A 15,357-nucleotide genomic window follows, 5' to 3' on the forward strand; every position below is an offset into this window, starting at 1 on the left:
TTTCAAGGTTTTTTCTGAGTCTACAGGGCTGATTGTGAACAATAGAAAATGAAAGATCTATTTTGGCAATATGGAGGATAAAACCATACAGGAAATTAAAGAGGATACTGGTTTTGAGGAAGGCCCTCTTCCCTTTCGATACCTTGGCATTCCCCTAACTAGCAAAAAGTTGTTTGTGAGCAACTACATTGGACTGGTGGATAGAATAGTTAAGCAAAATTAGGCACCAAAGCTCTCGATTACTAAGCTTTGCTGACAGAATAAAGCTTATAAAAAGGTGTGTTATTTACAATTGGCAATTTCTTGATGCAATGCCTTCCTCTCGTGGAGGCAATCTGCAAGTTTTTTCTCTTGTCTAGTTCCGATGTGGTTACCGGGAAATCCCATGTGGCTTAGAAAAAAGTGTGTGCCCCCAATAATAAAAGTGGTCTTGATATTATATCACTCAATGAGTGGAATAAAGCTTGTGAAGCAAAGAACATGTGGAACTTATCAGGAAAAGCATATAGTTTATGGATTGGCAAAATACCCTGTTTGGTCCCTTAAGTTTACCCTCTGGTTCACTTTGGTCCCTCAATTAATTTTCGTGCCAATTTGGTCCTTTAAGTTTCTAAATGTAATCACGTCAGTGTTGTCCGCCAAGTTGGCTATAACGTCCGTTTGTTTAGTCTAGCTGGCAAGTGATGTGTCATAGTATATTAGGTTTTTCTTCTCCCCAATTCAATTTCACGTTCTCCTTCTCCCCATTGCTGCATCTTCTCTCTTCTCCTTCTCCTTCGTGTTCATCATTTCTGCATCTTATCTCTTCTCCTTCTCCTTCGTGTTCATCACTTTTGCATCTTCTCCATTGTGTTAATCACCAACGATGAAGGAAAAACATTGTTCTGAGTTCTTCAAAGAGACCAAATCAGAAAACAACGATTATTGTGTTATTAGTAGGGCTCGTGCTTCTCCAATTTGTTACTGTGGTGATGCTGCTGTGATTCGTAGGGCAAACACGGACAAGAATTTCGGAAAGAAATTTTGGGGATGTATCAATTACAAGGTAAGCCCTAATTTTTGGTTTGGTATGCTAAAGCAATGTGAAGAGGTTGTGTTGTTGATACAAATTTTTTATTTACAGGGGTCTGAGCAAAGAGGTTGTGGTTTTTTCAAGTGGTTCAATGAGGAAGTGGTGGAAGACAAATGTGAAGATTTGATGCATAAGTTTGAAATCTTATCCAAGGAATTTGAAAAATTGAAGAGCAGAAATGAGGATTTAGGGAATGCTGTGACTGAAATTAAAGGCAAATTGAAGAAGTTTCAAAAGTGGAAGTTTATATGCTTTGTAATATTATGTTTCTGGTTTTATAGGATGTTTTAGTATTGGCAATTAGATTAGGATGTTTCTGGTTTTTGAATGTGTACTTTGAATGTGTATTTTGAATGTGTAATTGTAACACAGTTGTGAAATGAAATGAGTTTTAGAATATATCAATATTTGGTGTATAATGTATTTGACAGACCAAAACAAACATGACATTTCATGATATTTCCACTCTATTCCAAAAAGAATTTGACATAAACATGTTGATAATACAAACTCCAGCATGATGTTTACCATTAACATGTTACATAGACTTCTCCAAAACAGAATTCAAAATGAACCAAACCAAAACAACAAACCTAATTGTTCAAAATGACTTCAAAATACATTAACCATAACCCTAAGTGTTCAAACAGAATTCAAATTACATTAAAACTAATTGTAAGACTAAGTAATTTTCTTTGATGGGAGCCTCTTTGTTGGGGTAGTCCTTCTAGTTGTAGGTCCAATCACATTCTTTGCTGCAGATAATCTTGTTGTTAGTCCTGGGGCTACAAGTGGCCTTCGTACACCAAGCTTTTGTAACTTCCCATCCACTTTTGAAGATTGGTTGTTACCTGCATTTCCCCTTGAACATTGTCCTTTCACTTGCTTTCCTCTAGAAGATTGTGTTGCACTCATGTAAGCCTGTGTAGATGATGAGGACTGAGTTGTAGGCACCTGGGTACTAGTTGGCTGACTTGTATTAGTAACTGTTGCTTGACTTGGCTGACTTGTATTTGTAACTGTTGCTTGACTTGGCTGAGATGCATCAATAACTGTTGCTTGACTTGGCTGAGCTGGTGGTGTCACCTTGCAAGTTAACTTGTTATGGCCAACCTTCTTGCACCTAGAACACTTAATAATAAAACCTGTCCTTCTCATCTTTTTGTCACTCCCATCAATCTCTCCTTGCTCAAGATTTCTTCTCTTCTTTGGTCTACCAGGCATCTTCCTATACTTAGGTGGCTGAACATCTGGATATGGAGTCCTGACCCACAAATTAGACCCATTCACCGGATAGAGAACATGCTTGTATACTGCCTTGTAAGCAGAAACCCTATAGTAGTCAGGAATGTAATCATCAACCTTAAAATTCCTACTCTTCATGGATGCCATTGCATGGATACAAGGGAGACCTGTTAGCTCCCATCTTCTACATGAGCAGCGCAAATCCTTCAGATTCACACTGAATGTCTCAGCTGGGTTTTCAAAATGCCTCACTTCAAATATATGCTCATCTTCCATTCTACAATAACAATAGATGCAATTAATAGACAATACTTAACAATAGATAACAACACTAATATACAATACTCAACCATACCTTACAAGCCACATGTTGGTAAAATTGCTAGTTATTTCCAGTTTCTTTCTAATGTTGGGTAAAATCTCATTACCAGATACATCTTGGAACCTCATTCTGTTTTTTGCCCATCTCTCCATGAGGTAAGTTCTGATCTCTTCAAGCATTGTCACAAGTGGTTTTCCTCTAGAGTTAAGAATTACACTATTAAATGACTCAGACATGTTGTTGAGCACAGCATCACATTTGTTGGTTGTCCTAAAATAGGATTTACTCCAAAACCTTGGTGGAGTCTTCATCATATGGAGATATGCTTCTTCATTGGCCAGTCTCATTCTTTTCATCTCTCTTTCCCAAGCTTGAGCATATGTTGACTTTGTTGCCTTCCAGATAACTTCCCTCAACATCTTTCCAGGAAATCTTTTCCTAAAATTATTGTACAAGTGTCTAACACAAAATCTTTGTTCCACATTGGGCAACAACTCATCCATTGCAGGTAATAGCCCCTGAAAATGAAAGTTTACATCACAGAAATAATAAGTTTGCATTACAGAAATAGTAAGTTTGCATCACATAAATATACAATGAGGAAGTTGTACATTACCTTTTGTTGGTCTGAAATGAAAGTGTAGGTTAAACACTCATTAGCACCTCCTAAGTCAGCAATCAACAACTCCAAAAACCAAGTCCAGCTATCCTTATTTTCACTTTCCACCACAGCATATGCTATAGGAAGCATTTGATCATTAGGATCCCTTCCTATAGCTGCCAGAATTTAGCCCCCACAGAGTCCCTTCAGAAAGCAGCCATCCAATCCTATAACATGTCTACTTAGTTTGAAGCTTTCTTTACAAGCTGCATAACAAATGTATAGCCTTTTAAAATATGGTCTTTGGTCATCAACACCTTCAGGAACAGGGTCCACAATCATCTTAATTGTAGATCCTGGATTTGCTTTCAACAATTCATGACAATAGTCATATATCCTATTGTAATCCCCCAAAAATGACCCATCAACCTTATCCCTGGCAGCCACTCTTGCTCTTATTGCCTTGGTCTTGTTTATCCCCACATTCCATTTTCTCAAAGCCTTTTCTTTTATATCCTTAACCTTCAACCTATGATTGTTTTTCAATGAGTTCTGAATTCTCTTACTCAACCACTTTGTAGATAGCAACTTCACATTGTACTCCCTACTACAATTATGTTCATCAATTATCTTTCTTACTTGCCAAGAATCCTCATCTGGTAACTTGCTATAATAGAGCTCCCACTGACAGCCATCCTTACATCTTACCCTTACTCTTTTCTTGTCATTCTTTATGAACATCAGATCTCTACCATTCTGCACAGCATATGATATCACTGCATCCTTAATGTCACTCTTGGAAGTGAAATACATACCAAGCTCCCATTTGTAGTTGGACATATCTTTCTTTTCTTTGTAAAGTGGGTACTTCTTCCTATTAATTCCACTACTGTCATCACTATCACAGCCACTTTGAAGATCATCACTGTCATTATCACTCCCTTTACACTCTCATGTATCTTTCCTGTGATTCTTTTTCCCACTAGACTTTCCATCACTGTCATGTGAAATGAGATCAGCAAGTTCATCTTCATCTATGTCATCATAATCATCAGATTCATCCTCAAATGATACCTCAAGGGCACTATCATACTGAAAGTTCTCATCCTCACTATCATCATCACTTTCATCATGAACCTCACCCATGTTGTTTGACTGACCATCAATATTTCCTCCAGTTATATTAGCAACTCCTTCTTCAACAACAACATTTCCACCAGTCAAACCAACTGCAACTCCTTCTTCAACAACAACATTTCCACCATTCAAACCAACTGCAACTCCTTCTTCAACAGCAACATTTCCACCATTCAAACCAACTTCTCCTTCTTCTACAACATTATCACCATTCAACCCAACTTCCTCTTCTTCTACAGCATTTCCACCATTCAACCCAACTTCCCCTTCTTCCACACCAACATTGTCAACATTCATCTGATCCAATTTATCAGCTATTTCATCATGAAACTGATTAAGAAACTTTTCAACCTCATCTACAGGCTCAACAACAACATCATCCACTGGTCCATCATAAAAATCAGGTTGAGACAGTGTGTGTTCAATGTAAATGTCAACACTTTGGTGCACCCTGTAAAGGTCTGCAATTTCTAAAGCACCTGTGTCATCAACTAGCAAATTCATACCTAATTGTGGATCCTTGTAATACATTTTCTCAAAGTCCCTATAACCTAAGTCTTTCAAAAAACCTACTAACTCAAAATAACTCCACTTATCAGCATCTACTTTCAAATTATCAACCACGCCTCCCTCGTACACACTAAAATCAGAGTTAACGAAATGACCACCATGGTGAATTTTCAGTTCCAGAATTTCGTCCATGCTCACCTAACACAGTTCATTAACAATATTTCAACCCTAAATCTACAGAAAGCCCTAAATAAACAAAACCCTAAATCTAGTTAAACCCTAAATTATAACAATACCTAATAACGTGCAGAAAATACTTACCTGGTATAGTGCCTTCGTCTTCAATCGTATGTGCTTCCTCTTCGTTGCAATCGCTCCTTCTCCTTCTTCGTATTCAGCTTCTCTTGTTCGCAGTCGTCGTCCACTTCGCCTTCTTCGTTTTGCTACTACTGAATGAGGGTTGATTGAGGATTATAATATCATTATGCCATCTGGAATCCTCTTGACCACGTCATCACACTATTTGCCATCTAGACGCTTTTTCTGACCTTTGGCTAACGTTTCAGTAACGGAAGGACAAACGTGATTACATTTAGAAACTTAAAGGACCAAATTGGCACGAAAATTAATTGAGGGACCAAAGTGAACCAAAGGGTAAACTTAAGGGACCAAACAGGGTATTTTTCCTTATGGATTTGTTGGGTGCATTGTTATTATTCTAAAGGCAGGGATATCATGATTGTGGGAATCAAGAAATTGAGCTCCTAGATTATGAGAAGCATGATGAAAGTAAGAGAGACTGTTAAGGACCTACCTGAATGGATCAACATGAAACAAAGTGACAAATTTCAAACTAGGAAAATTTATTATGCTATATTGAAAGTTGATAATTTTGTTCCTGGGAGATCCACCATATTTAATAACATGGCTAGACCAAAGGCTATCCACACCCTTTGAATGGTTTGCCACGAGAGCCTCGCCACCAAGGAAAGACTTATGAGGTTTTGTATGTTTAATAATGTTGAATGTTGTTTCTACAAAAACATTGAGACCCAAGAACATTTGTTCTTTGAATGCCCAGTGTGCTCCCTATTTGGATTATAGTGCTCAAATGGATGAAGGTCCATCATAATCCTGACGGTTGGGATCAGAAAGTTGGATGAATTACAAACATATGTAAACATAAAGGTTGGAAGAAGAAGATTGTGCAATGATCTTTCACCGAAACAATACATAAATGTTGGAAAATCAGGAACTTGATGAGTTTTGGGGGGAAGATGGAGGACAACATTGTTGTTAACAATATTATCTGCGAGATGAAGACCAAAATTAAGAAGCATCTACCGAGTTTTCTCATGCCATAACGTTTGGCTTGTATATAGGTCGACTTGGCATGTTGGATCTTTTTATTACAATGTGTGCAATGTTTTTTGGAACCTAGTAAAATATAATTATTATTTGATTAAAAAATTAATAATGAACAAGAATATAACATCTAAATGGGAAGTCAACATGATTTGCGTTGTATTGGTGTTGCGATTTATATGTATATATTTTTCGGTTTGTGATTGGACCACTGTCTTTAAGTTTCCCCATTTGGAAAGGTTATAGAAAATTTTGGAGGACTTTGACAAGATCTTTAAATTCAATATATATTATTATAAGATTTTTAAAATTATTTACAATAAACAATCATTTACTATTCTCTATAAAAACACTGTTTCAAAAAATGGTAAAAATTTTCTCTTTTTATTTTACTCCTCTACCTCCAAAGTTCTCCCTTTCCATCTCCTTCAAACTAACAACAATCCTGAAAACTATTGTTACTATGTTGAAGATAATACATGTCAGCAGCCCCTTAAGCCACATAGGCTTTTTTTAACAAAAACTAAAAAACTGTCAACAATGTTTTAAAGGATGAAAGCTCCAATTTTGCCTTAATTTTTAGTAACAATAGTTTCTCATAAGAATCAGCAAGTCACGCTTTAAAAGATGTATAGTGTTAAGATAATCAATCCAGCTATTTGGATCAAAGCAGTATATATCAACAACTGTACATCCCATTTCTCATATAATAGTCTACCAACAAGAATATTCAAATTATGTTTCCTCTCAGAAACATAAGACCATATGTGCGGTAGAGATTATGTCGTTTAGAATAGCAGGACTGACAACGCTTAGTCTAAGAACATCTAAATCTCATTTGCCAAAAGCTCTAAACATCAGTGAGTTTTGATGTTTAGTACAACAACGGCTACTACTTAAAGCTGGCCATACTGGTGATGCAGTTAAACTCTTTTGTGTACACCAGGTACCTCTGAACCAAATTGGTATCAAATGCTTAAAAATTCTGCTATTGATGATTCTTCTTATATAATATACATATGCTTATATTTTACAAAATATAGATGTTATCATGATATATATAAATAATACTGAACATCGCAGCTACTAATAATTTCAAGCCAGGCACAAGCTGTAAGAAGTAAGGGAGGGCGAAGCACATTTCAATTATTGTGCTTCCTTGTATGGATTTGCTTACCTTCCTGTCATTAGTGGGCATGATGTTTGTCAGTTCAGTTGGTACACCTTGTGCTAGTCAATTGCTTTTATTTTGAGCAATAAAATTCTTTTTTACCTTTAGCCAAAATAGAAAATTATTTCAAGCCATGATTCATTCAGGAACATATGAATATGTTCACTTTAGTTAAGTAAAAGGATTAACAAACTTGAACAACCGAGAAATATTCCAATATATCAAATTCAAATAGAAGATTCAAGTACGGTGCAATAATAACCATACATAGCACAAACACCAGTGGAGACTGGCTTTATTTACACAAAGCACGGTCTTCAGAGGTAATCACAGAGTACAGGAAAAAAGAGTATGCAAATATTCACAAAGTAGAAGAGACAAAGTAGAAGAGAATCATATAAAAAACTTACCCCTGACATTTACGTGGCATTATCAAATTACATCAATGTCATCAACATTAAGCCAATCATTGGAATCCTTGGTCATAGAATTACGAGCACTGGAAATCTCAGAGCCTGCATTTCTGCTTTCCAAAGAGTTTATATCCTTATCAGAGTTAGGTGAACTTCTACCTAACTGAACCCAATCTCGGGAGTCTTTTGTGGAAGAATCAGAACCTGATGTTTTCTTATAACTTGCATGTACATCACCATCATCCTCCTCAAGGTCACTGAATGAGACATCCTCGTCATCGCCGCCAGTATGAATGGAAGTTCCACTGGGACCAACCATTTCAGAACTATCATCCTCTTTCAACCAATCATCGGCATCAGCATCGTCCTCATATGCTTCATATGAGAACCGATTTGTTGAACCAGATGATGATTGTTCTGCAGATGGAATAATTGGGGCTTCTTTAACAACAGAACTGTCGATTGGTTGAATAACAGCACCTTTAACAGTATGCTCCTCGGTCTCCACATTATCCACCACCATAGACGGGGCTTCTTTAACCACAGGCTTGTCAATAGGCTGAGTTACATCACTTTTAACAGTATGCTCCTCGGTCTCTACATTATCCACAACCATAGACGGAGCTTCTTTAACCACAGGCTTGTCAATAGGTTGAGTTACATCACTTTTAACAGTATGCCCCTCCGTCTCTATATTATCCACAACCATAGAAGGGGATTTTTCAACAGCAGATGTCTGAAGAGGCAATGATTCAAGTTGAGTATTGCTTGGCACAGAAAGAAGTTGTTCTTGTTCCTCCTCTTTTGAGGGAATGCTGATTAAGTCGGGTTCTTTCTTTTCCTTTCTTCTTATGTCTAATGCTTGAGTTAACGATGCTCTAGCTTCCATTATCTGCAAGCAAAACATTATTTTGTTGTTAATACAATAACAATTAATACCAAAAGTTAGAGGCAGTTGAAAATAAAATTTAAAAAACTCAAGTTCATTATGAATTTCAAAACATCTTAGACACCTTTTAGTTGTGACACAGAACAATCATGTATAACTCACAAGGGTTTTTATAAAAAGTATTTGACCATGTGAGCAGTGTTACTCATTTTGCCATAGTTATATAAGATCAATAGCTGAGTACCAAGACAACAATCAAATTAAACACATTCACTATCTCTATCTCTACTCTCAAATTCAATCATTAGTTGCACATGTTTAAAATGAAAAATGATTAGAAACAACAAAGTAACCTATTAAAACTGATTCAAATTAAAATTCAACTTACATGTGGAGTTGATAAAAAAACAGCATCATTTTTGCTGAGTTTAGGGTGCAGTAGTACAAAGTAAATCTTCCAAAAGCATCCATCACTCATATATCCAGGGCATAACTCCATTCTAAGAGCAGCTAACCTCGGAGCAAGATGTTCAACAGCCAGAGCATGCTCTTGTTGAGCATCAGACAAATCAAAATCTGCATAAGCACATAAATTGCAAGATGAATTCATGGTGCATCCTTCATGAAGAATCATATACAATATGAACTAGAATATCTAAGCTAGAATATAAACAACTTAATTCTATAACCTATAACAGAAAACATACTATTTGTCTACAAAATTATTGCACAAAAAATAGAATTCACACAAATTTCATCAGAATATACCATCAGAATCAGGATCATCAGGAAGTGGAAAATCCAGCCAAGTTTCCGGATGCATAGCTAAATTTCTAGCAAAAGCGACAACCTCCTCCGTCACTCCAACCACGCCGTCGAGATCGTATTCCTCATCGGATCCGATTTGGAGAAAACTCGAAGCGATCTTCGTGAATTCAGAAACAGTCTTATTACCTGAGATCTTCGAGATTCCACTCTTGAATTTCCCACCAATTTCAGCAAAATCGCTTCGGATTCCAGCGATGACATCTTCATCCGGGAGATTAGGATCGGACTCAAGCGTTCGAGGATCGTGATCCTGATCGGGATCGGGAGGAGGTGCGAGAAAGGAAGCTACGCCCCAAAATTGGCGGGAAAGGGATTTGGTAATCTCGGAGATATCTTCTTTGACGCCGCGTGCGGTGGGACTGTGAGTTGACGGAGATGCAGATTCAGATTGTGATTGAGATGGTTCTGATTCGGATTTGGAGTTGTTAGGGTTTTCTGGTTGTTGTTCTTGTTCAAAATTGTCTTCGTCTTCTTCATCGAGTTTGAGAGAGTTCGCGATTGTTCTTGCTAACCATGACATCTTTGATCTCAATCTCGCTCACAATCACAAGATGGCGTTTACCATCACTTCATTTGTTCAAGTGTTTCTCATTTCTTAACCAGATAAGACACCGTGCTACGACGTCGTTTCACTCCCAAACAACCACATAACAAAAATAACAATAATATAACAAATTAATTATTTTTAGGGTTAATTATATTTTTAGCTATTTTATAATATACTCTCATAGTCTCATGTCAATATTAGTTCCTTACATTTTATTAAACTTTGGCCCCAAAATACAGAAATTGGAGACTAATTTTGAATTAACAAAAGTTGTATGAAGTAAATTTCTTACTAAGAGATTATTTTATCAAAGAAGAGAAGAAACCATTATATGAACTTTAAGATTGATATGATTTTGTGAAAAGTTTTTATATGTTAGTTTTTTGTTTTGTTTTGGAAAGTATGGTATAATGTGATACTTTTGATGTTTGTTTTTTAATGGTAATTCTTATCCAATTTATCCTATTTAGGAATGAAGTATATATATATATATATATATATATATATATATATATATATATATATATATATATATATATATATATATATATATATATAAGGGGACGACTCAGGTGAGAACACTTGGTTATTATGAGAAATGAGAAAAATGAATCACGACCATTAAATTTTGATTTTGTTGATTTTAATGGACTGGATTGGTTTCTCTTTCTAAAATCCTTAATATTTATTTTAAATCAACATAGAAAGAGAAACCAATAGAAAGAGAAACCAATCCAGTCCATTAAAATCAACAAAATCAAAATTTAATGGTCGTGATTCATTGTTCTCATTTATCATAATAACCAAGTGTTCTCACCTGAGTCGTCCCCTATATATATATATATATATATATATATATATATATATATATATATATATATATATATATATATATATATATATATATATATATATATATATATATATATATATATATATATATATATATATATATATATATATATATATATATATATATATATATATATATATATATGAAGCTAAGTTGAAAAAAATTTGAGTACAATAACCTAAATGAAATCAAAGAAAGACAAGACAATGATCAAGAATTGTTGGAAAAGAAACTCAACATTGAACTCTTACACATCTTTGTGGAACCTTGAGCATGTTTCTATGTCTTTGGCAAAATATATTTTTGAGTTTATACCTTAAGTTTTTATAATTTAAATGCTCTTATATTTAAAAAATTCTTTTTATTATTATTCTTTTACAAATTTATAGTTATTAAGTTATAATTTATTTTTTATAAGCTAATTCAAATAATTTATAGTTTTTTCACTTTTATTAATGTAATCTTAAATAAGAATATTAAATATTATTATTTTTTATACAAAATTATAATTATTAATTTATAATTTATTTTTATAAGCTAATTCAATTAATTTATAGTTTTTTCACTTTTATTAATGTAATCTTAAATAAGAATATTAAATATTAATTAAATATTTCTATGTTATTGAATAATTATAAGTTAATTCAATAACTAATTTTATTAAATATTATATTATAAATTTAAATAAATAATTTATTATCAATTATTGATTAATTTTAAAAATTACTATAAATTCATCTTTAATAAGTTAACTTATCCTATTTTTTTAATCTTTGACAATCCTAATTTATTTTTCTTAATATGATTGAGTCAAACTCTATTATGATCTCTATTACTGTCTTGCACGGCCAAGCAAACATGTGGGCACACCTCCTCAGCCATGTTATAACATTGTGTGCAATTCACTTTGATTGAAATATATAGTGACGAATTAAATATTTGTCATCTTATAAAATGGTGTGCAATTCACTTTGGATCCGGAGATGCAAGTTAATAATAATAATATAATATTTGTAATGTAAAAATGATAAATTAAATTTATATATATATATATATATATATATATATATATATATATATATATATATAAAATTAATCTTATTAATAATAACTTGTAAATATTAATTTATATATTTTATGTTAAATATTTAAAATATATGTATAAGAATGCAAGAAGTTTACAAATGTTTAGTTGGCCTATCACAAAGTAAGTAGGCTTAACTAATGAAATGTTGGTTTGAATCTTAATTGTGTAATTTTGTGAGTAAATGTTGTATTGGTATTTTAAAGAGACATTTATTTTGAAACATCAAAAAATTATAAATGAAATACTTATTATGAGACGGAAGGAGCAACACTTTAAATCATCCGCTGCAACCTTGAACCTTACTTGGCTCCGCCGCAAAGTATATATAATCATTGTTCTACTGCTAATATATTTTTAGTTTCATTATCAATTGTTTTAATTTTCATCAATGTTTACACCTCATTTTCAATCACTAGTCATTCTCTTTAGTTTTGTTCAAAAATGTTTTTAAAATAGTTTATAGACATCCTCACATGTCCTTGTCTATGTTTGTTCGATTTTAGATCATCTCCTTCTCTTTTTCTCTCAATCCCTCTCCTTCCTCTCTATCTCTCTCTTAATCTCCTTCTCTCTTTTAAGTATAAATGATTATGTAATAGAGAGAGATAGAGAGGAGGAAGAGGGATGAAGAGAGAAAAATGAAGGAGATGATCTAAGTCCATATTTATCCTTTTTCTTTTATGTATTTTTTCTTTCTATTAAAAAATCCAAAATCATGTGCTTGTCAATATTTAAAAGTCTCCTTGACAATTGTTTTTTTGTTACAAGTGTAGCATGAAACTTTGGAGTTGGTTCAATGTCCATTTATCAATTTATTTAATTTTTACTGTAAACCCAATATTTTCAATTTACAGAATAAGTTAGAGTCCTCGAGTTTGCAAGAATATAGAAGTTGCAATCATCAATAAATCTTTAGATAATATGAGTTTGTAGAAATTCTAGAAGATTTAAGAAAACTCAATTTTTTAAAGATTTAAGGGGAGCCTACAACACTGGTGCAGATCAAAGTATCAGATTAAGAACAATCACAAATAAATTGTTTAACATTATTATTGGATGATGAGAAAAATTTGGATGATCATTCATATTTAGACAAACAACTACACATGTGAGCTGAAAACTACAATTCGACTTAAAATGTTAAAGACATTTAATTTATAGTCTTCTCACATATATGTTACTCAAACCTTCAGCGTTTTAAGCAATGTGGGCTCCCAACTATGGAGGGTAACAAAATTGTATCTGCATATATCTATTCGAATCCACTCTGAATGTGTTGTGAAAACTAATTTTGATTATTGTACTTGATAAAAAAAACACAATGATGGTAGCCTAGTGTATTTTGATAGTATTTAGTGATACCTCGCACAAGGTGATGAAAAAATTTGTATATGTGTTTCTTTGGTGAATGATTTTATCATCTTTTCTCAACCCTAAGACCGAGATGATTTTAGAGACTCCTTAGACATGGATCATAGAACTAGAGAGTAGATCATACGGCTCCATGACCAGGAAATATGGAGAGATGAGTTTCACCCTCCTCAAATATAGTAATATTACTGCCACGGTGATAAACCTGAAGGGGTATCATCTTATTGCAAAAATTACCCTTGTAAGTCATAAAGGGTGTTTTCATGTAGTCTTTAGGATCCATCAATATCTGATTATACCTAGAGTAGTCGTCCATAATTGGGCATGAGTTAAGTGTATTTAGGGCACACCCTGTTAAGGTCGGAGTAATCTACACATATTCAACCTTTTTTATTTGACTTCTTGACTAGCATAACATTGAATCTGATTTTCAACCAGTCTTTCACTAGTTTCTTGGTGTCTTCAGTCATCTCATGTGACTACTTCTAGTGACGCAAGGATAGGTAAGAGGAGTTTTATGTATGGTCAGAAAGTGGAAAGCTACTCCAATATTTGATATCCCTTCTGCTAACCAGACAAAAAGATCGACATAAGCCTGTAAGCATCTTTATCATTCATAGAACCTCGACAAAGTCTTTGTTTGACTTAACATGTTCATCATCCCTGTTTGCCTATAAGGGCATTGTTTCTAGCCATCATCATTGTCACTAATGGTTCGTCAATCCATTCAATCCATCAAATACATCTAATAAATAATTCATTTAATTAATCCCTCATATGAAAAAAAAAGTGAATAGATTGGGTCTCGCGCGCCAATTGGAGTAGGTTCCTTGGTGCAAGCATCAATTTCTTAACTTTTATTCGAATTGACTAGCTTACAGTGGTCTCAGATCTTTGTTTAATATGGTGATGTACCTGTAAACACTTTAATGACTAAATCTACGACGATCGTAAATAAAAAGTTTAGGATAATAATAGAATATTGTGTTTTAAGGAAGTTTTCCTTGAATTAGTATGATGAAGGAAACCTCCTTAGACATTAGATGATAAATGAGGATAATTCTTTTTATGATCCTTTCATGATAATGTCAATATTTATAGACGTGGTATATGAAATCTAATGGTTGATATAATTTAACTGAATCCAACAAATTCAGGAATGAAAAATCGACTACAATTGATAATATCTAAAATGATCCTAACAAACTACCGAATCTTCTCATCCTTCTCTATCTGAAAAATGCCCTTTGTTTTGCGAATTCTGTAGTTGACTATATCATACAAAATCTTCTAAATGTTTGGCCTAGTTGATGGTTCTTTTGGGCTTGTTCAAGGGAATTACATTTGCGCTTGTGTCATTTGGGCTTGTTCAAGGGAATTACATTTGCGCTTGTGTCATTGCTTATGCTAATATCTAGGGGTGTGCATGGATCATAAACCAAACCAAACCAAATTATATATATGGTTTAGTTTGGATCTTAAAACTATTTCTATAAAACCGGTTTGGTTTTTTAAAACCGCTTTACATACGGTTCAATCCAGTTTTAAACCGGTTTTAAAAATAAAAACCAATTTTTAAAAAACCAATTTTAAACCAGTTTTTCTCAAAATCGATTTTTTATTTACTTAAAAAAACAGTTTTAAAACCAATTTAATAAAAAAACCAGTTTTATAAAAAAACAGTTTTATAAAAAACCAGTTTTATAAAAAACCAGTTTTAAAAACAATTTTACAAAAAAAAAAAATTTAACCAATTTTTTAAATACAAAATATCACAAATAAATTAAAAAAGAGAGTTTTTAGTTTACATAAACTAAGATAGACCACAAGTCTATCATTAATACATGTAACATATGAATTCTGAAATTTGGTAACATAAATAAAATTGAACACACATGGACTATTTCAAGAACATACAAGTTGTTGTCAAACAATATAGATTATAA

General features: G+C 33.4%; 3 protein-coding genes across 4 annotated transcripts; 1 reads left to right on the forward strand and 2 right to left on the reverse strand.

Annotated features, from left to right (window-relative positions):
* The first annotated feature begins 681 nt into the window (after window positions 1–681).
* On the forward strand, window positions 682–1,593 carry LOC131650192 (uncharacterized). Its single transcript, XM_058919914.1, has 4 exons — window positions 682–1,045; window positions 1,124–1,270; window positions 1,354–1,416; window positions 1,504–1,593. Exons 1-4 carry the CDS (start codon window positions 866–868, stop codon window positions 1,591–1,593), a joined length of 480 nt encoding a protein of 159 aa, XP_058775897.1. The 5' UTR covers window positions 682–865.
* Window positions 1,594–1,753: 160 nt separating this feature from the next.
* LOC131650194 (uncharacterized) lies at window positions 1,754–4,080 on the reverse strand. Its single transcript, XM_058919915.1, has 4 exons — window positions 3,504–4,080; window positions 3,256–3,416; window positions 2,673–3,157; window positions 1,754–2,594 (listed from the first exon to the last, which is right to left on the reverse strand). Exons 1-4 carry the CDS (start codon window positions 4,078–4,080, stop codon window positions 1,754–1,756), a joined length of 2,064 nt encoding a protein of 687 aa, XP_058775898.1.
* Window positions 4,081–7,214: 3,134 nt separating this feature from the next.
* LOC131652291 (uncharacterized) lies at window positions 7,215–10,243 on the reverse strand. 2 transcript variants are annotated; one of them, XM_058922116.1, is made up of 4 exons: window positions 9,494–10,243; window positions 9,114–9,301; window positions 7,834–8,728; window positions 7,215–7,433 (listed from the first exon to the last, which is right to left on the reverse strand). In XM_058922116.1, exons 1-3 carry the CDS (start codon window positions 10,071–10,073, stop codon window positions 7,856–7,858), a joined length of 1,641 nt encoding a protein of 546 aa, XP_058778099.1. In that variant the 5' UTR covers window positions 10,074–10,243; the 3' UTR covers window positions 7,215–7,433; window positions 7,834–7,855. The 2 variants fall into 2 exon arrangements, with proteins under 2 accessions (XP_058778099.1, XP_058778098.1); XM_058922115.1 differs by having other exon boundaries at window positions 7,215–7,525.
* Between the last annotated feature and the right edge of the window lie 5,114 nt (window positions 10,244–15,357).

The sequence above is a fragment of the Vicia villosa genome, linkage group LG2 (genome assembly GCF_029867415.1).
Source record: "Vicia villosa cultivar HV-30 ecotype Madison, WI linkage group LG2, Vvil1.0, whole genome shotgun sequence".
Classification (NCBI taxonomy): Eukaryota; Viridiplantae; Streptophyta; class Magnoliopsida; order Fabales; family Fabaceae; genus Vicia; species Vicia villosa.

Bases quoted from the DNA above. Each gene is read 5' to 3' on its own strand.
- LOC131650192 (XM_058919914.1), top strand. From the start codon at position 866: ATGAAGGAAAAACATTGTTCTGAGTTCTTCAAAGAGACCAAATCAGAA. The intron at 1,046-1,123 runs GTAAGCCCTAAT...TTTTATTTACAG, and splicing joins GGGGATGTATCAATTACAAG to GGGTCTGAGCAAAGAGGTTG. The intron at 1,417-1,503 runs GTATTTTGAATG...TGTATTTGACAG, and splicing joins TGAATGTGTACTTTGAATGT to ACCAAAACAAACATGACATT.
- LOC131650194 (XM_058919915.1), bottom strand. From the start codon at position 4,080: ATGTCCAACTACAAATGGGAGCTTGGTATGTATTTCACTTCCAAGAGT. The intron at 3,417-3,503 runs GTAAAGAAAGCT...AAATTCTGGCAG, and splicing joins ATACATTTGTTATGCAGCTT to CTATAGGAAGGGATCCTAAT. The intron at 3,158-3,255 runs GTAATGTACAAC...TTTCATTTTCAG, and splicing joins TCATTTCAGACCAACAAAAG to GGGCTATTACCTGCAATGGA.
- LOC131652291 (XM_058922116.1), bottom strand. From the start codon at position 10,073: ATGTCATGGTTAGCAAGAACAATCGCGAACTCTCTCAAACTCGATGAA. The intron at 9,302-9,493 runs GTATATTCTGAT...GTGCTTATGCAG, and splicing joins TGATGATCCTGATTCTGATG to ATTTTGATTTGTCTGATGCT. The intron at 8,729-9,113 runs GTAAGTTGAATT...TTTTGCTTGCAG, and splicing joins TTTTTTTATCAACTCCACAT to ATAATGGAAGCTAGAGCATC.